The sequence below is a fragment of the Staurois parvus genome, unplaced genomic scaffold (genome assembly GCF_062004578.1).
Source record: "Staurois parvus isolate SC_StPar_1 unplaced genomic scaffold, SC_StPar_1.0 ptg000176l, whole genome shotgun sequence".
Lineage (NCBI taxonomy): Eukaryota > Metazoa > Chordata > Amphibia > Anura > Ranidae > Staurois > Staurois parvus.
In genome coordinates this window covers 952,850-978,300 of record NW_028317972.1, presented here as the reverse complement: position 1 = coordinate 978,300, position 25,451 = coordinate 952,850, and the positions used below count along the sequence as shown (strand labels likewise).

Genomic DNA, 25,451 nt, shown 5'->3' with positions numbered 1-25,451 from the left:
TATAGGTACACTTAAATGTGTGCTGAACATAGATTAAGGCCTGTTCACACCTATGCACTTTTGAGACGCTAAAACACAACTTCCCAGCATTCAAAAGCACATTAAAAAATTCCCTTTAAATAGCCTGGACCCAAGTTTGCAGACTATTGTCAAGCGTTTTTAACCAATATCTTCCGCCCTCCTTCAAACTGGCCATCTTGCACCTCACCATTACAGATTTTCCTGTGAAATTATGCATGATAATTATACATACTTTACTTACAGATAAATCCCACTTCCCTACCAAGCCTTGCAAAAGCCATTAAGGATGTTAGCCTTCAATGTGCATATGAAGGTATCCTTGCATTTAAAAGTAATTCTATCCCATTTTTCATCCTTGAAGTTGCTGCATGAATGGTTATGCAATAAGTCAGGAAGAGCCGGGTGACATCACTTCTGGTCGTTGCCGAGATTGGAAGTCATGGTGATGTTGCGGAGGTGGAGTCTGCATGAGTTTGTTAAAGATTGGACTTGGGGCTGGAAGGATAGGTTGGAGTCCAAAATGACACCAAGTACTCTGGTCTGCGGGACGGGTTTGATGGTGGCGTTGTTGGACATGATGGAGAAGTCAATGGGGGGTGGTGTCCGGGCTGGAGGGAAGACAAGAAACTCTGTTTTGGAGAGGTTCAGTTTAAGGAAGTGGAGCGACATCCAGTCTGATATGTCGCTCAACAGGTGTGTGATTCGGGCGGAGAACGAGGGGGTGAGGTGGGGGGTTGAGAGATAGATTTGTGTGTCGTCGGCATAGAGGTGGTAGTTGAAGCCGTGAGAGTGTACGAGTTGGCCAAGGGAGGAGGTGTAGATGGAGAAGAGAAGGGGCCCGAGGACAGAGCCTTGAGGGACCCCAACAGAGAGGGGGAGTGAGAGGGAGGTGGTGGCATTATAGGTAACGCTGAAAGAGCGTTGTGACAGGTAGGATGAGAGCCAGGAGAGAGCAGAATCTCTGAAGCCGAGGGAGTGTAGTTTTTTGAGGAGGAGGGGGTGGTCGACTGTGTCAAAGGCCGCAGAGAGGTCAAGGAGTAGGAGCACTGGATAGTGGCCATTAGCTTTGGCGGTTAGCAGGTCGTTGGAGAGTTTGAGTAAGGCAGTTTCGGTGGAGTGTAGGGGATGGAAGCCGGACTGTAGGGGATCGAGGAGGTTGTTGTCATTGAGGTGAGAGCATAGGCGGGCGTAGACTAGGCGCTCGAGGAGTTTAGATGTAAATGGGAGCAGGGAGATGGGTCTGAGGTTGTTCGGGTCATTGGGGTCCAGGGAGGGCTTTTTAAGTATGGGGGTGATGTGTGCATGTTTCAGAGGGGAAGGGAAAGTGCCGGAGGAGAGGGAGAGATTGAAGATGTGGGTGAGGGAGCGTAGGATGGAGGGGGAGGGAGGTTGTAGGAGTTGTGAGGGGATAGGGTCGAGGGGGCAGGTGGTGAGGCGGGCATCAGAGAGGATCTTGGAGACTTCCTCGATGGTAGTAAGGTCAAAGGTGCGGAGTGTGGGGGGAGCTTCAGTATGAGGAATGTAGGGTGGGGTGGAAGAGGAGGTCAGAGCAGTGGTGGGGCCGTGGGAGAGGGGTGTAGAGGGGGTAGCTGAGTGAGGGGGAAAGGGGTTGGAGGGAGTTTGAGCAGCGACGAAGTCCCTGTGGGTTATGTCGAGGGGGAGGGGGGATGAGGGGGTAGCTGTGTGAGAGGGGACGGGTTGAGAAGGCGTGTGAGTTGCGGCAATGTCCTTGCGAATTGTGTCAATCTTGTTTTTGAAGTGATTGGCAATCTCAAGGGCACTGAGTGAGGTGCTGGGTGGAGGTGGGGGTGGCGAGAGTAGAGAGTTGAAGGTGGAGAAGAGTCGGCGAGGATTGGAGGAGAGGGCCTTGATGAGGGTCAGGAAGTAGGCTTGTTTGGCAGCATGGAGGGAGGAGGTGTAGGTGTGGAAGGCAGATTTGTATCGGGTGAAGGCTTGTTGGGATTTGGTTTTGCACCATAGTCGCTCCAGGGCATGACTGTGTCGTTTGAGGGTTTTGGTGTGATCAGTCTGCCAGGGCTGGAGCGGTCGGGGTCTGATGTTGCGTGTGGTTAAAGGCGCTAGTGAGTCAAGGGCTGTTGACAGCGCATTGTTGTAGGCGGTCATAGCCAAGTCACACACTTAGTTGGTGGCGCTCCCTGTTTTTCTCTTTCTACATACCTCTGAGTGTATCCAATGCACTACAGGGGAGCTGCAGCCATGTTCCAGTGATTTCATAAGTGACATTTATTAATTTTTTTATGGAACTCTGTACTACGTTTCCAACCCCGCCACCCTAGCCATCCTAGTACCATACTACTACCCCTGTACAGGCTTTTTCTTTATGCTGTATTGCTATTTGAGTATACAACATTGCCTTGTTATATAATGATGTAACATTGTTTGAATGTTACTCTTATTTGGCTGTATATTACTTTCCTGTAGTTTTGGAAAATCCTGTTTGCAATATCTTCCGTGCTCTGTCAGAAAAACACACCTTCCATTGAAGTCTATGAGAGCACATCAAAATGCAGTTAGTCAGTTTTTCCATGTGACCAGGGATGAAAATGCATTTATAAAGGTGTAAAACTTTAACCCAACACATTAAAAACACACTAAAATGAAATATGCATTTTCAAAAATCACATATCATGTGAACGACCCCCAAAGAACTGGTAAGTCAAATATCTAGACTGACCACAATATTTTGATTGACTGCTAGAGAGAAAAAAAATTTCCCTGACATAAGGGACACCTTTCCTGACAAAAGCATAGAGGCTGCTTTTGCTGACTTCTCATTTTGCAAATGCGAACTACCTGACTGTCATGATGGCTCAACATGGACTATTTTTAATCCTTATGCTGCTAGCATTAGTAAATGGATAGGAAAGTATATCATGTTTACTTGTTTAAATTTTTTTTGTACATTTCTGCAGTTACTTCCTGGGGGGGGGGGGGGGTGTTCGGTTAAATATTAACAATGAATTAAATAAAATGTTTGGTTTGTGGTGCTCAGATGCAGTGCAGTTCCACTTTAAGCATTCGCACAAGCACAAGTGATTGCCCTATTGTTTGTAATAAGATTATTTCCTATAGGAGATAGTTATATTACAAACACTACAGCAATAATTTGTGGTTACTGTGTGAATGCTTAAAGTAGAACTATAGGTTAAAAAAAAAAAAATCATTTTGGATAGAGCAAGGGAGGGTTATAAAACCTGTCAGATTTGTTTTGCCATCTCTGTCCCATTGGGGAGATATACCTTCACTTCCTGTCCTATAGCCAAACAGGAAGTGAGAGGAAATCCCTGAAAATTATGGGAATATGTCCTCTCTATTACTTTTCTGGGGACATCCCAAGCTTTGCAGTGGAATAACGTCCTTACAGGATTTCTCCAATTTACAAGCTGACCTCAATGCACTATTTAATTGGACAACAATGTGGAAAATTATTATTATACAGTATTTATATAGCGCTAAAAGGTTTGCTCAGCGCAAATGAGGTTTAACGTTGATAAATGTAAGGGTATGCACTTGGGAGCTAAGACTATGCATGCATCATACATACTAGGGGGAGTACAACTGGGGGAATCAATGGTGGAGAAGGATCTGGGAGTTCTGGTAGATCACAAGCTTAATAATGGCATGCAATACCAAGCTGCGGTTTCTAAAGCGAGCAAAATCCTCTCTTGTATTAAAAGAGGTACAGACTCCAGAGAGAGATATCATTCTACCCCTGTACAAATCATTAGTAAGACCTCATCTGGAATATGCAGTTCAGTTTTGGGCACCAATTCACAAAAATAACATTGGGGAACTGCAGAAAGTACAGAGAAGGGCAACTAAACTGATACCAGGCATGGAGGAGCTCAGCTATGAGGAAGAATTAGAGAACTGAATTTATTCTCTCTTGAGAAGTGGAGATTAAGGGGGGATATGATCAACATGTATAAATACATCAGTGGTTCATATAGTGAAATCGGTGTAGAGTTATTCATCTTGAGGTCATCACAGAGGACAAGGGGGCACTCTCTACGTCTGGCGGAAAAGAAATTTAATCTCCAAATACAGAAAGGTTTCTTCACAGTAAGAGCTGTGAAAATGTGGAATAGACTCCCTCAAGAGTTGGTTGTGGCCAGCTCCGTGGATTGCTTGAAGGCCTGGATTATTTCTTGGATACACAGAATATAACTGGTTACTAACATTTATAGGTAAAGTTGATCCAGGGAATATCCGATTGCCTCTCGGGGGATCAGGAAGGAATTGTTTCCCCTGCAGGAGCAAATTGGATCATGATTTGCTGGTTTTTTTTTCTTGCTCTGGATCAACTGTGGGTATAGGATTATAACTTTTTCTTTTTTGGTTAAACTGGATGGACTTTTGTCTTTTTTCAGCCAGACTAACTATGTAACTATGTATTTTCTTTTACTTTCACTTTCAATGAGAACGGTAAAGAGGACAAATAGAGAGGGTGAGTCTCCCTAATGGGGGCATAGAAAACAAAAAACTGACAGGTGTTCTAAACCCTCTCCACTCTATCCAAAACTAAATAAAGTTTTGTCTTTAGTTATACTTTAAGACAAGGGAAATTTGTTACACATAGACCTCTTTGAACCACAACACAGAAAAGTATACACATAAGGTTTTCTGAATTTACTTTGCTGCTCTGTATTCTTGTTTCAGATCAGTGACTCAAAGGAGAGGATCAGCATAACAGCCAGGCAGCTAGCTTTTTAAGTAATAGTCCAACTACAGCAGCCCTAAGTTTTTGAAGGGAATGGTATATTTTAATCAATAACTAAATTATGTTTTCTTTTATCCTGTAAAAAGCTATTGAGCAGTGATGACTCGAAAAGAGAGTTGCCTTTATGGCAGAGATCCTTTCTGCAGTAATCAGTGGGTTTAATGTAACCAGGCCCTTCTTACAGCACTACCCCGCTGTCACAAGTGAACGTAAAAGCGGTAAAAACCCCAATACATTACATTTTACCAATCCTTATATGTGCTGGCTGCATTACTTTTCTTTTTAAGCCTTTTTTCCCCCCTTTTATTTCACCTGGTGATCTGGTCAGTAACATTTCCTGTCTTAGGGTGTTTGCATTCTGGATGAAGTAAAATAGACATCTTTAGACAGATGCATTGTCAGTCTGGGGGAGGGAAATGCTGGATAAGTAGGTATAGATGGACTTGACTAACTAATTGAAGCTGACTTCTAGCTAAAACTTTATAAGCCCCTACACCACAGAGTTTTCTTTTTCGTTTTGGGATAAAGGTTTTAAATAAAATAATAAAAGCTGACCATATAGTGTATATATGGCTGGGCAAAAGCTTCCTTGATTTAGGAGGACATAACAGTATATCCGTCCATTCTCACTGCTTGCGTGTAGTCCCAATGCCTTGCAGCAGTGTGATCTGTGTACCTCATTGGCCCTGTACCATGTGATCGCTGTGATGATCACATGAAAACAAAGGGCACAATGTTGCAGCCTTTAAAGTCTCTACTCTCACAGCCCAGCACTGTACTACACACTCAAAAAGTGTAAATTGCAGCATAAAGTGTCTCTCATCATTGACCTGAGCAGTATGGGGGGGTCATTCACACTTGCGATACATTGTATTGCCTCAACACCTGTTTTAACGCCCTAAATGCTGGACTACCATACTGCAACTACATACATTGTGGGCAGTTGTGGGGAAGTTACAGCATGGCCCTATTCACCATGCTCTTGGTGGGTGGTAGTTCCCGTCCAGCATGACAGGGGTATAATTCCTGCCATGGCAAGTGTACTTCCCAGCCACTACCATACCAGCTAAAGGGGGAGCAGTTGAGGGATGGTAAAAATGTGGCTCAACCGCAAGGTTTTACTGCTCCCTCAACCACAAGTGTAACAAGCCCTTGCATATTCACCACTCCAGTGCACACAGTCACAGTATCCTTGAACACAGTCACACCAATCCCAGTGTCACCATAAGGCATTATTCACATGAGATGCATTAATGTGTTCCCCGTGTCTCATTCATGTCTATTGGAACACAGCTGCTGCAGGAAGGAGGTGAAACAGTCCAGTCTTGAAGTGGTTAAAGTAAGTAAACAAATAACAGACTTACTGCCCAGATGACCAGGTATAAAGGACAAAAGCCAAAAAGAAAAAAAAAAGAAAACAAATGCAGCCACCACATCCAAGAACTGGTGAGCTGCAATTTAATATATTTTTGGCTTTGGGTTTAATACCACTTAAAAATAACTGCAGATATTCAACCATGTACAATCATCCTGCAATTCTTTGAATAGTAAGTTACCTCTGTGTCCAGCCATATCTGTTCAGTGATGGCTCCAGCAAACTCTGGATGTAGTGGAACCAAGATCATTTATAAAGTGCAGAAGAATTCTTTCTAGAGCTGGGTAAACAATTCCTTCTCAGGATACGCTGCTCCTGTGTTTGGAGCAACACAGACCATAGAAACCTTGTCAATGCTGTAAGCTGATCATTGAGTTTATTATGGTAAAAACAAACAAGGTTGCAGAACTAAGGCTAGTCATAGATGCCTCATTTTTGTTTTTCAATCAGCCAGAGGGCTGATCGAAAAAAAAACAAGTGGTTCCCCTATTCACACATGTGAGGTGAATGCAGGAATCCACCCTGCTTTGCCTTTGTATTCTGACAGGGGTACTGCAGCTACTGATCAACAAAAGTCTTCCAACAGTCCCACTCGACAGAAGTAGACTGTGAATGGCCATAGATTGAGTGAAACTTGGTCGGTCCCTGCTGAACTGGCCAGATTTCAATCCATGGGCAGCTTAACCTGTAACTGGATTCCGGGACAGGTGACTATAAACAGCTGACACTGCAATCCCTAGACTACAAGCCCCACTATTCAAAATATATGGGCACAGAAAATATACAATGAATAATAACTAGCTATTTTATAAATATGAATAAACAATAGCTATCTTTAAAGTAGAACTCTAGCCAAGCTTTTTCTAGTCTAGGAAAAAGTAAGGGAATGTTTAGCAGCTGCCTCTGCCCCCTTTGGTGGTCCACACTATCTATATTTAAAAACTGAGCTGCACATGGGGTAGAGGGGGCAATGTTCATAAGTCAGGGGTAAGAGCTGAGAGTGCAAAAATGTATATACAGGTGAAACTCGAAAAATTAGAATATCGTGCAAAAATTCATTTATTTCAGTAATGCAACTTAAAAGGTGAAACTAGTATATGAGATAGACTCATTACATGCAAAGCAAGATAGTTTAAGCCGTGATTTGTCATAATTGTGATGATTATGGCCTACAGCTCATGAAAACCCCAAATCCACAATCTCAGAAAATTAGAATATTACATGCAATCAATAAAACAAGGATTGTACATAGAACAATATCGGACCTCTGAAAAGTATAAGCATGCATATGTACTCAGTACTTGGTTTGGGCCCCTTTTGCAGCAATTACTGCCTCAATGCGGCGTGGCATGGAAGCTATCATTCTGTGTTCCTAATGTGCTTTGATACAGCACTTTGGGAACATCCAACTTCGTTTGCAATTACCTTTTGAGGCTTTCCCTCCTTATGGAGGGTGTCAATGATGGTTTTCTGCACAACTGTCAGGTCAGCAGTCTTTCCCATGATTGTGATTCCTACTGAACCAGACTGAGAGACCATTTAAAGGCTCAGGAACCCTTTGCAGGTGTTATGGCTTAATTAGCTGATTAGAGTGGGACACTTTGAGCCTAGAATATTGCACCTTTTCACAATATTCTAATTTTCTGAGATTGTGGATTTGGGGTTTTTATGAGCTGTAAGCCATAATCATCACAATTATGACAAATCACGGCTTGAACTATCTTGCTTTGCATGTAATGAGTCTATCTCATATATTAGTTTCACCTTTTAAGTTGCATTACTGAAATAAATGAACTTTTGCACGATATTCTAATTTTTTGAGTTTCACCTGTAATTGCAGCCTTAATCTATAGCAGATACAATACTGATAAAAGTCAGCACTGGTTGCAGCAGCAACACACAGACACCACCATCTATAAAAACCTGAAAAAAAAAAAATACTGTCACTTTGCATGGTCACATAGGGCACTGAACCTTAACTTTTGATGCCTCCCCCCCCCCCCCCCAACCAAAATCTACCTGTTCTGTAAGTATCATATTATATGACCACTTGGTAAATCGAGTCCCTATTCCTGTATTTTGTTAAATGTGATGTTCATAAAATGAAGAAAATCTAATTAGAAATAATATACATTGAGTCAAATCACATAATACTACTTATTTGCAAGAGCAAAATGAACAGGGTAGATGATTTCTTGCATCTAGCTGACATCAATAATTCATCTGATAGTCCATATACATTTATCCTGACAGTGGCATTCTGATATTTACATTAGAGTAAAATAGTTTGCATTATTTATTATTATGTTCTTATGTTTCTTCTGAGTATAATATTTGCATCTGTGTAGTCATAGTGAGCTGGATATATTATGAAATTAAAGGGAAACTGTAGTCTTTTTAAGATTGAACACTGGACCGGTAAAGACATTTATGCATTTATGTACGGTAAGTGCTCATTAATAAAAATTATTATATGCATTTTGCATAAAAATTATACTCTGTCCTGTTATCAGCCTCCAGTAATCTCCTTCATGGCACTCCAGCAGGGGAAGGAAGTCAGCAATATAAGCCAATTAGGGCTCTATTACTTATAGGAAACATGATTACAGAAGGGGGGGGGGACCCAGGATTGACCCTTTCAGTATACCATTTCTCTTTCATTGCCCAGTCACAGGCTAGGATGGGACCTGGACAAGGCAATATTTCTCAACTATAATGTGGTCTGCAGGGAAGTGCAGGATCTAGTTGTTCTGCCTGAGCAGAATTACAAATCCTTTAGCAAGTAAAACAAATAAATGTAGCTATTTGTAAATTTGACTTTATGATTTTTAAATATACTGTACATGGGGAATCATTAAGTTTATTGTAAACAGCTTTACAAATCTTGCTACTTTGTATAGTTTGTAATTATATAAGTACACAGAGGTAACCATATTTGCTTATTACATATTCAGACTCTGCTTCCTGCTTTGCTGTATGGCCCATAGTCAATATGGGCAGAAGCTAAGCAATTGCTGCAAAATGCAGATTACAGGCACTGGAGGGAGAATATACACATTTGTATATTTAATTGAAGTTATTATAATGATGCACCAGGCCTGCAAATTAACACAAAACATAAAAACTTGCAAAGGCATCTTGGCTTGCTCACTCATGGCAAAGTGACTGTTGTTTCCCCATGCTTCCCTGCAGCTCCATTGGAGTACTAACATCTAACCTTCTGTGACTAAGTTCTGTGCCAGAGTTTACAAGGGGTTAATTACCTCTCCTACTTGGCACTAGACTGCATTTGGATCTGGTGACTGGCCGCTCATGTAATTTTGGAATAAGGTCACATGCTTCTCCATATCCGGAAGGGCCAGGTATCCACTGAGGGTTCCAATGATGTAGGTAAAGTCACAGATTCCCTTTAAAGTGAACCAATACTTTGCACATACAGGACAAAATAACTAGTTCACTGCAGCCCTCTTCTCCTACCTTACAAATTCACTTTCTGTTCAAACCCCCTCCTTTGTTGGACTGCTGGGAGTGAAAAAAAGAAGACCTATGTGCACTCGAAGTCACTCTAATTGCAGCTTGCACAGATCTGAGAATTCACTCTTCATCCCCAGTTGACAGCTCTGAGTGCCTAAGCAGTCAATCATGAGCACCAGTGAAGGAGAGTGAGTCACAAACTCTTCCATACTCAGAAGTACTGGGTATTTGTCTTTACTATTAGTGGCTAAACAAAGCGGTAGCGGAGCAAAGGGAGTTTGAGTGGCTAGGGAGAGCATTTGCCAAGTAAACTTGTTGCTTTGCCTTGTGTCAGGTTCATTTTAAGCAAAAATCTAGCCAAATATTATAACAAGAGACACACCACAAAATCCTTCAATGCCAACAAAAAAGATTGACTGTTTTTTTCCATAATATACACTATATTGCCAAAAGTATTGGGATGCCTGCCTTTACACGCACATGAACTTTAATGGCATCCTAATCTTAGTCCGTAGAGTTCAATTCTGAGTTGGCCCACCCTTTGCAGTTATAACAGCTTCAACTCTTCTGGGAAGGTTGTCCACAAGGTTTAGGAGTGTGTCTATGGGAATGTTTGACCATTCTTCCAGAAGCACATTTGTGAGGTCAGGCACTGATGTCAGACAAGAAGGACTGGCTCGCAGTTTCAGCTCCTATTCATCCCAAGGGTGTTCTATCAGGTGCAGGCCAGTCAAGTTCCTCCACCCAAAACTCGCTCACCCATGTCTTTATGGACCTTGGTTTGTGCACTGGTGCGCAGTCATGATAGAACAGGAAGGGGCCATTTCTAAACTGTTCCCACAAGAACAAGTAATTGTCCAAAATGTCTTGGTATGATGACGCTTTAAGAATTCCCTTTGCTGGAACTAAGGGGCAAAGCCCAACCCCTGAAAAACAACCCCACACCATAATCCCCCTCCACCAAACTTTACTCTTGGCACAACGCAGTCAGGCAAGTACCATTCTCCTGGCAAATGCCAAACCCAGACACATCCATCAGACTGCCAGACAGAGCAGCGTGATTCGTCATTCCACAGAACACGTTCCACTGCTCTAGAGTCCAGTGGCGGTGTGCTTTACACCACTGTATCCGATGCTTTGCATTGTACTTGGTGATGTAAGGCTTGGATTCAGCTGCTCGGCCATAGAAACCCATTCCAAGAAGCTCTCTACGCACTGTTGTTGTGCTAACCTGAAGGCCATATGAAGTTTGGAGGTCTTTAGCTTTCGACTCTGCAGACAGTTGGCGACTTCTGAGCACTGTGCTCTTCAGCATGCGCTGACCCCACTTTGTCATTTTACGTGGTCTACCACTTGGTGGCTGAGTTGCTGTTGTTCCCAGTTGCTTCCACTTTGTTATAATACCACTAACAGTTGACCGTGGAATATTTAGTAGCAAGGAAATTTCACAGATAGACTTATCCCAGTAACAAGCTTGAATTCACTGAGCTCCGGAGAGCGACCCATTCTTTCACAAATGTTTGTAGAAGCAGTCTGCATGCCTAGGTGCTTGATTTTATACACCTATGGCCATGGAGGTGATTGGAACACATGAATCCAATGATTTGGAAGGGTGTCCCAATACTTTTGACAATATAGTGTATATTTTATTAAAAAATCTGTAGAATTTTTTTTAAGTTCCTTGTGTCACGGTCTGGGGTCAGGCTCTGAGACCAGTAGCTAAAGCAGTAGAGAGGCTCCCACCGACCAGCAAGATCACAAGCAGGTCACCCTGGCGGATGATGTGGGGGGTCTAAGGCACCTGATGGTGGTTTGGTGGAGATGGTGGTTTTGTTGCATGTTTTTGTTGCAGTCCTCAGGATCATTCCACCACATGAGATGAGCAAGCTGGGGTCCAGTAGCAGATGTACGGATCAGGCAGAAGTGTGGTCAGTCAACAAGCCAAAGGTCAGTAATAAGTGGTTGTGGGTTGGGATCAATCAGAACTGTACTCGAGGAACAAGCCAAAGCCCTGCACGACCACGTAATTTTTAAATGTGACAATGAGTGTGGGGAGAATATTCACTGACCCCTGTCAAGGAAGAGGGGAGGGGTTGCAAATGCTGGAACATATTACATATTCCACCCTAAAAATGGGTGGCACATGTAACATGTTGCAAAGGTGAATTTATCTTTTAAATCAGGTTCATGGAAGGAGCAAAGGGTTCAAGATTAACATGACATAATGGAAGGCTCTCTAAGGTATTGGGCAGGGAACTGTCCAGCATTCCTGATGGCTCAGAAAGATCAGTATTGGCTGGCTACAGCAGAGGACGTGGGTTCAGATCCCGATCCTGACACCCTAAAAAGGACCTGCCCGGTCAGAAATCTGGCAGCAGTATATATATATTATTTTGGAGCCACATTCTCTAAAACTGTTATTTTTATTCCTTCACTACTTGACACAACCTTGGGTATACATATGTACACCATGTGTGAAGGCTGCTTGGTTTAGGTCAGTGATTTCTTCTCCTTTCTGCCTATATATATTCCAAGTACCCAACAACATCACAAACTATGTGTTTTAGACCTGCTAGAACATTATGCACTAAAAGGAGTAACCACACATAGATTTTTGGGGAAAGAAAATTTCTGCACATGTCTGAATGTTAGAGGCATGAGAACACTAACAGAACCAAACAGGCAAATCCGATTTGATGCACTGTGATGTGCCAGCTTAATTAGATTCATGTGAAGTTTAATGTTCTAATGCATCTCATATGTCTCTTATTTGTGTGTATTAAAATTATAATCATGTGGCTTTTTTTGGTCACCAATTTCCTTTGATTTTAGCAAGCAAACTTAGAATTTAAATCCAAGTAACCTAAATCCATATTGTAGAAGAAACCTGGCAGGAACTTCTACAAATATTTGCCCAACTACACCTTAAAAACCAACACTTTGTGTCAACACGCATAGCAGGTTCTGCAGAGGAGGTGCAGCAGGCACCCAACCAATTGACTATCTCAATAAACTGTACACAAATTAGATCAAATCTGACCTGAACTATCTGTTTTGGATAGGGTTGGTGTAGGGTTGCGAAATGCAACCAGCTATTTTCTCCAAAAGTGAAAAACATCAGGGCAGGGCAAACAACAACAGGAAACAATGCTGAGAAGGACACACACATCAATAAGAACTGAAGGGATACACGAACAGAAATCAAAAGGGACTATAACTGCACAGACAGTGAAAACACGGAGAATGAAGACAGGGTAAAACAACACACAGAAACTGGGAATAATTAAGTGGCAGCAAACACCACAAGAACCAGAGAGGTCTGGCTTCCACATGAAAGTACATTGCTCGAACAGTAACACACATGTGCAGAGGAGTAACAATACCTAGGGTCAGGTTGGATGGGTAGGAACCCAAGCAACTCGGACAAGAGGCAAAACCTGGCACAGGATCGATGTGCACAGAAGCATGACACATAAGTTTCATTCCACAAAACATCTACAACCCAAAATTCCAAAAAAGATGGCATGCAGTGTAAAAGTTACATAACAGAATGCGAAGAATAGCAAATCTCATAAACCCATATTTTATTCACAATATTAAACATATCAAATGTTTAAAATGAGAAAATTTACCATTTTAAGAAAACAAAACAGGTAATTTTGAAATTGATGGCAGTAACACGCCTCAACAAAGTTGGGACAGGGCAAAAAAAAAAGCAGGGAAAGTACAACCCCAAAGTTGGGAGAGGTCTATGTTTACCACAGTATAGCATCCTTTCTTCTATTAACAAAACCCTGTAAAGGTCTGGAAATTGAGGATAGCAATTTGCTGGTGCCTTGTGGGGAAATGTTGTCACAGTCTTAAAACCTGGATATATCTATCAAAATTGATTATTATTATACAGGATTTATATAGCGCCAACAGTTTGCTCAGCGCTTTACAATATATGGAGTCTTCCCAGATGTGCAACCAACTTATTCCATACAAACTAATGCACCACCATACCATAAAAATGCAGGCTTTTGAATGGAGCACTGATAACAAGTTGGAAGGTCCTACTCCTCTTTAGTCTAGAATGTCAAATTTCAATTTACCTCAAAACAGAGTTTTCCAGTTTGCAACAGACCATTTAAAACACTTCGGCCCAGAGAAGACAGCATCGTTTCTAGATCACATTCGCATATGGCTTCTTCTTGATCTGTAAAAACAGTTGCCATTGACTACAGTTTTCTTTCTTTTTTTATTTTTTGAAGTGTTTATTAAAGCCAGAAGGTTGGAAAGTTAAATGAAAATGGTTTTGAGGCATGTCTGTGATTGTTTTATTTTCTACACAATTAAACAATTGAATGAACACTTTCCAAGAGTGGTGATTCCATACTTTTTGCCAGGGGTTGAATTCCTGAGCCAAAGCAGTGATGACCATCACAGAATTATGCCTGTTCTTATTCCCAAGATCACAGGTATCCAATATTGCGTCTTGACCTTGTCCCTTGTGCACAGAGATTTCTCCAGATTCTTGGAATCTTTTGATATTATGTACTGTAGATGATATTTTAAAGTCTTTGCAATTAGCTGACTCTCTAAGATGCCTATTTTATACCCAATAATGTTACTGACCTGTTGCCAATTAACCTAATTAGTTGAAAAATGCTCATCCTTGTCAGTACCCCTTACTTTGATATCTTTTTGTTAACCTGTCCCAACCTTTTTGAGACGTGTAGCTGCCATCAATTTCAAAATTACCTTTTTTTAAAATGGTACATTTTCTCAGTTGATAGGTTTTCTATTTTCTATTGTAAATAAAATATGGGTTTATGAGATTGGTAAATCATTGCATTTTGTTTTTATGTAGATTTTACACGGCATTACAACTTGGAATTAGAGGTTGTATTTTTAACAGGATAAAAAAAAAAAAAAAAGACAGTGAAACAACCAAATTCACAAAAACAAAACTATCACATGAACTGATAGCAAGGTATCACAGCTCATAAGTACGAGCTATATACTCGAAGTTCTTTAACGTACACGTGCATAGTTGTTCGTGTGTGTGTATATATATATATATATATATATATATATATATATATATATATATATATATATATACACACACACACACACACACACACACACACACACAAAATCTCATATACACACATACTTACATGCACACTTTACAAGGTTTGCCAAATAATTTAATAAACTTCTGCAAGGAAAATGAAAATATTTCTGTGCAGCCTTCAGTAAATGTTTGCATGCCTTAATCACAAATATCATAATATAGTAGATAAATTTCTATCCATCCTTGGGAGACCAAAAACAAACAAAAAGCAAACATATACATTAAAAAATGCCCTGTACTGTGTTAACTAAATCCATCAGTGTCCATCACTTTATACACCATCTTCTTTGGACATTTCTCTCGTCAACTAATGTCCAAAACGCTCACATATGGTCATGTTAACGAAAGAAGCTGCTACAATTGTTTTTTCCTTTTAAACTTTTTTTCCCCTTTATTTCACCTGGTGATCCCATCAGTAACACTCTTCCTGTCTTAGGGTATCTGCTTTCTGGATGAATTAATAAAGCAGACACCTTTGGATAGTAGCGTTCTCAATCTGTGGAGAGGGTAGGGTTAAACAAATATACTTTCAGCTTCAATTTGTAAGTCAAGTCTAACTAAAAGCAAAACTTTTAGTTTTGGTTAGAGTAGAGAGGGTTCAGAACACCTGTCAGGTTTTTTCTGCTGTCTGTGTCCCCTTTAGGGAAATTCACCCTTTCTAACTGTCCTATTTAGCCAAGAATGAAAGTAAAAGAAAATCCCAAATGTTGGGTTATCAGCAGAACAGAAATCAATCTTCCAGTGGAGAACACTAGCTCTGGTGACAACCAAGGATTTCCGCACTCTGGATGATAACCTCTTACTTCCTGTTTTGGCTATGGGATAGGAAGTGAAGGGAAATCTCCCCAATGGGATGCAGATAGCAAAAAAATCTGACATGGGTTATATAACCCTCACTTACTCTATCCTAAGGAAAGGGGGAAAAAAAGGTTTTGCCTTTAGTTCTTCCTTAATTATTTTTCAATGTCACAGTAAAAACAAAATGTATTCTGAAAATTTTAAAAAATGTCCAGCTTACCTTGTGCTTCATATCCATCATGCTGCACCCCATCACCATCATCTTCATTGGATCTCATGCCAAGGGCAGACATTAGCTGTGTTACATTCATTCGAGCTGTTAATTCCCCATTACGATCCCCAATCTGTAACAACCACCAAAGCTCAATGAAAACTTCAATCTGACAATATATACTTTTAGAACAACAAAAGAGATGAGTGTACTAATTTGTTAAGTCACCTTAGACATCTTCCCTTGTGCCTTGCTCTAAAAACATGTTCTTACTTCGCAGAAATAGAACAGACTATACCAAAATACTGTTCAATAATTTAATATATTAATAACATTTTAAAGTGTGGTTTATTATTTGTTGTCTTCCTGAAATACAGGGCCCTATTCTGTCCTCTTTGTGGCTTCATAAACATTTAATATATTCTGCACAAAGAAGTAATTTGATGGCAAAGGTATTATCTCACCAACAGTGTTCCTTGGTATCCATTTTCCCTCCGGCAGGTTTAGGCCTCTTCATGACCAGGCCGTTTTTGCTATTCTGCACTGTGCTACCTTAACTGGCGGTTGCGTGGTCATGCAACACTGTGTCCAAATGAAATTTACATAATTTTTTTCACACAAATAGAGGTTTCTTTTCGTGGTATTTGATCGCCATATTTTTTTTTTTTAATTACACAAACGAAAACATTTTGAAAAAAACAAACATTTTTTACCTTCTGCTATTAAATATATCCAATAAAAAAAAAATTTATTTCTTCATGAATTTTGGGTCAAAATGTAAAATGTTACATGTCTTTGATAAAAAAAAAAAATCCCAATGAGTGTATATTATTTGGTTTGTGTGAAAGTTATAGCATGTAAAAACTATTGTATATAGACTGGAATTTTTATTTATTTTTTATACATCCAGTGACTTATAGCGGGCAGTATGACATTAGCTGATGCTGGCTGGGGGGTACACGGTCTTATAACAAACTGATGCGTTTCGGAGTAATTCTACTCCTTCCTTAGGGAAAAGGCTCTGAACAAAGGTGATATAGTCTGTGAGATTAGAAATACATTTGTTTAGAACATACAGTATAGGTCCATATAGGGTATTTACATAGTTCCAAGTATATAATATACTCACAACACAGAGGAGTAAAAAGACAAATAGATAAATCTTCAGCTGAACTTAAAAACAAGGCTCTAGTTGGCAGCAAATAAGGTTTCAAAGAAAGAAAATAAAGCTGTTAGAATGGCCCAGCCAATCACCTGACTTGAATCCAAATAGTAAATCTATGACTATTTGCTGCCAACTAGAGCCTTATTTTTAAGTTTGGCTGAAGATTTATCTATTTGTCTTTTTACTCCTCTATGATGTGAGTATATTATATACTTGGATATATTGTAATGTGTGTAATATGTGCTGCTTTCTCTTCCATGAAACACGTCGCTGATCAGTGGGTCCCGGTGGTCAATCATTGGCCGGGACCCTCTGATTGGCTTTTGTGGTAATGAATCACAGCACAGCTGGGTCATTGGGGCGTGTGTGCCCCCTACACAGGCGCGTGGATCAAGTACTAGGTACATGATGCAGCACAGACTGTCCGTGCTACCACCATAAATCTAAGTTAAGCAGTCGGCAAGCGGCTATAGAAAATTTCATCTGTTGGATTATGTGGCTGTTCCAATACCAGCAGCATTAAAAAACCAAGTCAATGGCATTTTGTTGCAATAAACCTAACACAAACTAGCAGGTGTATCTGTGGGGCTTACAAGTTGACAATATACAGCGGGCAAAATAAATATTGAAAACGTCACCATTTTTCTCAGTAAATATATTTCTAAAGGTGCTGTTTATATGAAATTTTCCCCACATGTCGTTAACAACCCATGCAATCCACACATGGAATGACACAGGGAAAAAGTATTGTAAACGTTAACTGAAATTTATTTAATACTTTGTACAAAATCCTTTGTTGGTAATGACAGCTTCAAGATGCCTCCTTACGGAAAAAACTAGTCACATGAATTACTCAGGTGCGAGTTTAGCCCATTCTTCCACAGTCTATTGGATTCAAGTTAGGTGATTGGCTGGGCCATTCTAGCAGCTTAATTTTCTCTCTTTGAAATCAATTGAGAGTCTCTTTGGCTTTGTATTTGGGATCATTGTCTTGATGAAATGTCCACCCTTGTTCCATCTTCATCATAGATGGCAGCATATTTTTATCAAGAATGTCTTGGTACATTTTTCAATCCATCCTTTATTCAATAACATGAAGTTTTCCAGTACAGTATGCTGAAAAACAGCCCCACACCATGATGTTCCCACCTCCAAACTTCACTGTTGGTATGGTCTTTTTGAGGTGATGTGCAGTGCCATTTAATCTCCAAATATGGTGTGTATTATGGAATCAAGAGAGTCCAATTGTGGTCACATCTGACCAGACTATATTCTCCCAGTATTTCACAGGCTTGTCTAAATGTTGAGCAGCAAACTTTAAATGAGCTACAACATGCTTTTTCTTCAGTGATGGAGTCTAAGCAAGAGTGCCTACCTATGGTTTATAGTTTGATGTAGGGATGGTGCAGTTGTTGGGATCAGCACCCCCTAGTGCTATGAGAAGAAATGCAGTACTGCTCTTTTGAGGTTGCACATGCGCAGTGTGTATGCTCTCCTGTTCCCCATGATGAGCTCAGTGGCTGTGACAGGAGTGGGTAAACACTGTGCATATGCAACCCCAAACAGGACTGTGCTCCCTGTAATGGAACGTGGCGCCTGACCCTGCCCTTCTCACCAACTCGTGACCAAAGGACCAGCCAATCTCGCACCGCGCTGTCACTTGCTTAACAATGCCACTCTCAACTGCGCCCTGCACAAATATTTTCCAGCTCGTGGGATCCCAATCTATGTGCCAGCAGCCTGAGAGCGATTGTTACTGGGTCAGGTTAATTACGCAATTAACCCTTGACACTGCCACCACCACCTTTTTTTTTTACAGAGAAGGAGGAAACTCACAAATGCTAGCAATAACACTATATTAGAAATAGGCGTCTGCAACACACACAGTCACCACAGACAGGTATATTCAGAGGATTATTACATACAGTAGCACTCTTCAAGAGACAGGGATTCTTTGGTTTGCATTAAAAGCTTTAGAGACAGTTTCAACACTTTCAAAATAGGTGTCAGGGCCTGGACTTGAACCTGGGACTTCTACTGTGTCAGGCAGTAACTCTACTCACTGAGCTACCTAGGATGCTGGACAACACTTTGCCTCATCTATTGGATAATCCTGCCTTGTGCCTTGTTTGCTCTTGAACCTTGAACTCCTTGCTCCTCCCATGAACTTCCTATATAAGCCATGTCCTTGGACTTCCTCCTTGCCAGATTATTGTGCCTTTCCAGCCAATATCCTGCTACTGTTCCTGCTGCTGTCTACACCTCCGCTACTGACCTTTGGCTTGTTCCTGACCACGATTGATCTGCTACCATTTGTGACCGACCCTTGGCTTGTGACCGACTCTGCTTTCGTCTGATCCCTAACCTGTTGATCCGCTATTGGTTCCCAGTCTGCTCATTCCCTGGTGGGGTGATCCTGAGATCTGCGACCTGGTATTAACACGCAGCCCAATCCATCTCCACCATTAGGAGCTCTGGTGAATACCGGTTAATACTTAGACCCCGCACCTCAGGTGAGCCTGCGTCATTCCCAGGGGGATCCGCTGGTGTACCTATCCTGCTGGTTCCAGGTAAGCCTTTTACTGCTATAGCAACTGGTCTCTGAACCTGACCTTACACCGTGACAATAGGGTTTATTACTAAAAAGGTCAAAGTGGTGCAATTAAAATATATACAGAAAAAGATGTTACAAAGACATAAAGAGAACAATAATGCAACAGAGAAATAAAAGAAAGGCGTTAAGAAAGCAGAATACTTGCAAAGTCCTGGTTTAGCAGATTCCAATTGTCCGAGCAAAAACGTTGCCTTCGCTCTCAAGTACATTAAGATGTTTCTTGATTGATGGTAAACGAGAGCTCCCCTTCACCAGGCCTGCCAGTTCTTTTCTAGGTGATTAAAGGGGTGTCGCCTGAGAACAACTGACCAATCATCCAGTTTGGGGATGGGTTCTAGGAGGCCACCAAGTTTAGGACCAAGTCGCAGCTACACTTTCATACTAATAACAATAACTCCCAGTATGTGCAGGTGGCATTAGCAACTGGCAGATTAATATTCAGAATTATATTTCAAACCCAGGGATATCAAACACAGCGTACCTTTGTCACCCAGGAGGGAAGAGACTGCCCTCTCCTCCTTCCCATGTGCGAACATAGTCGTGTATGACCTGGATCTGTTCGGCCTGAAATGATCTCTCCAAATATATACCTAAAATTAATGTGCCCAGTTCCTGTTGGATGTTATGAACTGTATGTGAAATTGTGACATGTGGAATGGACGTTTTATGGCACGCTCTGCATTCCTAGAGCCCTAATGGCCTAACAGGTCATGTGTGACATCTAACTGAGTTATTGTTTTACGATAGGGCAGAGGAAAGTGATTTTCATAGTTCCTGAAAACCAGACATCCTGCACAAGACTAATTAGCGGTTTAGAGCTCTGGAGCTCACCTCTATTTGTGTTTTAAAATAAAAGGCTCTTTTGAAGTTGTTACAACTTAAAGCTACAAACTCCATTTTCTAGAGGAGGGGGGAGGGAGAAAAGGAGAGATAATTGTAAATGATAAACAACATGGCTGAGGCTTTAACAAGATGCTGTCACGTGTAGCGTCCATGTCACTATTGCGCACAATCGTCACACTCCCTCCCATTGCACTAGGGGTCACTGGTGCAAACCTAAGCTCCATTCCTGCAATAGGGACAGGGCCATTGCAAGCTGCAGAGTGTTTTAAAAAAGCTTCTTTTAAATTCAGTTTTGGACTACATTCTCTGAACAAAAAAGGCAGTGCTGGTTGATCAGCAGATTTACCACAATATGCTGCTGTACCCATATGGCAAAGTAAAGTCTGCTTTTGGTAAAGCTGAACTTACACTTTAAGGAATAGCGTCAGGGTTCAGGGAAGATCAAGATAAATTAGGAATTCTGAGCACCGGAAGGGGAAAATCTAAGATGTACAATGTGACTGATTGTAAGTGGTGTTTCCTTTACAAGTCTCATAACTAGCCTTTGTAGAAAACCTTTGACTGATGGATTCAATGGAATACTGATCTTGAATTTAAGTTCACAGAACAGCCCATATTTCCTTTGGAACTGTTTGTTGAGTTAATTAATTGGGTTGTTAGCCAGACATGATGTACTTCTATAACCTTTGTCATTAGATCCAGACTTTGCAACAATTAAAGAAAACAAACAAGAGGAAGTTATGATTCTGCCAAAAGTTTCAATAAGGACATTATGTAACAAAGTCCTAACGATGGAACAGCTGGTACATTCAAGAGATATTTAACGACCTAGCCCTAGTAACTAATAATGACCTAATAATTCAATAGTGTTTATTGCCAGACTCCAGAGGCATCTGTGCCCCAATCATCAGGATAGGTTATAAGGGTCAGTGCATAATTGTTCTGAATCCACAAGGTGTCAATTTGTCATTGTTTAGAGATGCCAAGTGTTATGCAGGCCATAGATGGGGAGAAAACTGGCCGATTTTTCTTTAAAAAAATGAAAAATTGGTCATTCAAGCGGCCGACGTTACCAGGAATGGTAAAAAAAAAAAAACGGCCGATTTTCATCCCGTCTACAGCCGGCAAAAAGTGTCCCTGCAGAGAGCTCCGCTATTTCTTTGACAGTGCTTTGCCATTTATAGCGGCTGCAACAATGTATTTATTTGTATCCATTTCGGATACAGATGTTTTTATTCGGAAACAAATAGATACAATGTTGCAACCGCTATAAATGTCAAAGCACTGTCAAAGAAATAGCGGAGCTCTCTGCAGGGACACTTTTTGCCAGACTGGAATTCTTCTTCTTCATCATCCTCTTCTTCTTCTTCTTCATCCTCCTCCTCTTCTTCTTCATCCTCCTCCACTTCTTCTTCATCCTCCTCCACTTCTTCTTCATCCTCCTCCACTTCTTCTTCATCCTCCTCCTCTTCTTCTTCATCCTCCTCCTCTTCTTCTTCATCCTCCTCCTCTTCTTCTTCATCCTACTCCTCTTCTTCTTCATCCTACTCCTCTTCTTCTTCATCCTCCTCTTCTTCTTTTTGTCTTCCTCTTGCAGGTCAATGCTCGTCCGATCGGCAAAATCGTCCGATCTTTTTCGAACTTTACCGATAAAAAAAATCTGCCAAAATACCGAAAAACGGCCAAACAATTAACCCACTAACAATCCAAAAATCGGCTGACTTTATTTTCGGCCGAAAAATCGGCCGATTTTTGACCCATCTATGGCCTGCATTACAGTGTCATTGTTAGGGGTTCTCCATGTGTCTATATTATTGTTTGGGCACTCCCAAGTGTCCCTGTGTAATTGTTTAGGGACCCCAATTACTGTGGTGTCATTGTTCTGGGAAAAGTGCCAGTGAATCCTTGTCCTGGGATCCCCAATCGTCAGTATGGTATTGTTCTTCAGCGACCCACAAGTGTCAGTTAATCATTGTCCAGAGAGCCCCAAGTGTTAGTGTGTCATTGTACTGGGACCCCTTCTTCCAGTGCAAGTGACACATTGTTCTGGGACCCCCAAGTGTTCGTGCATTTGTTCCAGATCCCTCAAGTGTCAGTGTGTCATTGTACTAGGATCCCCAAATGTAAGTGTGCCATTGTTCTGGGACCCCAAGTATCAGTGCATCATTAATAAAATACAGTATAAATCATAAATGTAATGCTTAAAGTGGAGCTCCACCCAAAAGGGGATGTTCCACTTTAAGCCTTTGTCCCCTGCTCCCCATTCAGGATTGGCACCTTTGGGGAGCAGGTACCCAAATTTCACTGGTACGTGCTCCCACTTCCACTGCGATCGCCTAAGGCGATCGGAAGCGGACATTGTGCTCCCCCCTCCCTCCCCGTAGTCTTCTGGGACAGGTGACAGAAGACTACAGGACCATTCACAAAGTGCAAGTGAAGATGCCAACGCCGGGGAGAGAAGACAGCCGGTGAAACCAGCAGTGGTGAGGAAACCGCTGGACCGACGGACAGGTAAGCGCCTGTATTTTAAAAGTCTGCAGCTACAGTTTTTGTAGCTTCTGACTTTTATTTTTTGTTATTCAACTGGAACTCCGCTTTAATGCAAGTAAAAACAAAACACCCCTCCACTAATAGTGCCATAGAGTGCTTATGCCAAAAAAGGGCTCTAGAGAATATATTTTGTTTATTTATTAATTTATTTTTGCAAAACCACTATATGTCACTATTGGTGGATGGGGTATTTTAACTTGCTTTAAAGGAAAAGTTTGGGGTAGATAGAAAAAAAAAACAAACATACATACTAACTGCCGTGCTGCGTACGTGTGTTGCTGCAGTTGTCCCCCACCAGCTCTAAGCCCAAGAACTGAGCTATCACATGACTGCTAATCACTCTTCAATCAGCTCTGAACTGAGAGTGGAGACTGTTATTCATAACTCACTGCTTTGCCGTCCAGCACACATTGGAGCACTGGGCTGGTGAGAGGGCGAAAGCAGCTGGCTCCTGCTCTCAGCCTCATGCTGAGAGCTGGAGCCAGCTGTCAATCAGGCAGCTGGGCAGATACTGACAATATGGTTGGGATCCTTCCAGAGCCTTGAGAGGCTCTGTGAGGTCAGCAGTGATCTTGGCTGATTCTGGGTTACAGGAGTGCATAAGTAAGTAAACGCCTGTGACCTAGAAGAGAAGTATAACCAAAAAAATCCTGCCGAAACTTCAACCATTTGCCAACTTGCTCACAGTAAATATACTGTGAGTGGGCAGCAGGTGCAGGCACGGCAATGTACATCCCTACATTTATTCATTTATGCGCGTGCTCCCTGCTGTGACTGGACACAGCATGAGTTTGTCAACAGATCTGTATTTACAAATAAACAGAACTCTGTATAGACAGAACAGGAATATGGCTGTTTCTTCTTAAAAAGCAAGGAGAAAAAAAAAGGCAGATCTGTTAGTAAAAGCAGCACAAATTACACTTGTCAGGCATAGTTAACCCCTTGATTTCCCTTTGATGTTAAAGCATTACTAGAGCCACAACAGTAAAATCAGTCTGTATATGCAGTAAAGCGTGCTGGTTATACTCATTGTGGAGCTGAAGGGGTTAATACTCTGCACTGTGTAAAAAGGAAGTTTGCTACTGTCTTCTTAGATCCTCATCTTCTTCCACAGTCCCCAATCCATCTGCTGATAGCACAGGGCTTTGCGGGCAAACTTCACATGCTCAGTTTGGTGTGTATTGCTAGAGGGTTTTTTTTTTTCTCCTTGGGAGAGTGCATGTGATCGGCACAGGACTAATCAGCACTGTCCAGACAGATGGTCAGGGGTCCTGCAGCCTCATAGAACAATCAGAAGAGAATGAAAACTCCTACAAGCTGTAACCATTGCACTGCTCGATACTGATAGAAGTCACAAGACTGCTCTAACTGGTAATGCGAAAAGGTATTTAGCAGTTTAGATTTACTAAAACAATTTTATTTCCATGTTCTGTGTACTGTGGGAGACCAGATATAGTGAATGCAGGGTCATGGGTTTAGTAAAACTTTAACCCCTTCCCAGCCAATAACATTAGTACAGTGTAGCATACTATACATAATCACTGTATTAGTGTCACTAGTGATGTCAGTGTCAGTTAGTGTCTCTCCATGCCAGTGTCTGTTAGGGCCACATCGTGCCACACTATTGCTGTCCCCCTATAAATCACTGATCATCGCCATTACCAGTATAACATCTATAGCTACGTTAAATTCAAGTATATATACCATAGTTTGCAGATGCTATTACTTTCACACAAAACAATTATTATATACTTCTTGGGATTTTTTTTAACCAAAGACATGTAACATACTACATTTTGGACTAAATGTATGAAGAAATTAAAATTTTTTTATTGAATATGTTTTGCAATAAAATATGTTTATAACAAAAAAAAAAAAAGAAAATATTAGGTTTTCGTTTTTCAACATGTTCAGTATGTTTTTGGTCATATAATAGAAAATAAAAAACCCAATGGTGAACAAAAACCCCCAAAAGAAATCCCCGCTGGTGTGAAAAAAAATGATATAAATTTAATTTATGTAGTGTTGCATGACCGAGCAATTGCCAGTTAAAATAGCACAGTGCTGAATAGTAAAAAATGCCCTGGTCATGAAGGGGGTAAAACCTTCCGGTGGTCAAGTGGATAAGAACTACATTTATGGACTATATTTTTTTTATTTACAATCGTATGAAGAGGGCTTGATACCGTTTAAAGCTGTTCTAAAGTCTTAAGGTTTTTTATCCTAATGCATTCTATGCATTAAATTAAAAAAACCCTGCAGTATCAGCTCAACCTTGCGCCCACCCAAATACTTACCTTACCCTGTTTTTTAACCAGAGCTATGCCCAAGAGTAGCATCAATGCTCTCTCTCTCCTCACAGAATTCAGAGACAGCAGTGGGAGCCATTGATCCTGTTGCTGTCAATCAAATCCTGTGAAAAGGGAGCGGGGAAGCATGGCTGAGCCTCACTGATTGTGTCTAAGAACACACAAAGCCCGGAACAGGAACATACCTGCAAGTCTCTACCACTACACAGTGATGGCAGAGGGCAATGC

General features: G+C 41.2%; 1 protein-coding gene across 1 annotated transcript in view; it reads right to left on the bottom strand.

Annotated features, from left to right (window-relative positions):
* The window catches only part of GPSM1 (G protein signaling modulator 1), a 396,418-nt gene that overhangs the window by 201,699 nt on the left and 169,268 nt on the right, over nt 1-25,451 (bottom strand). Inside the window, exon 9 of the mRNA XM_089677029.1 lies at nt 15,752-15,875. Coding sequence (XP_089533155.1) covers nt 15,752-15,875 — 124 coding nt within the window. The remainder of the gene's footprint in view (nt 1-15,751; nt 15,876-25,451) is intronic.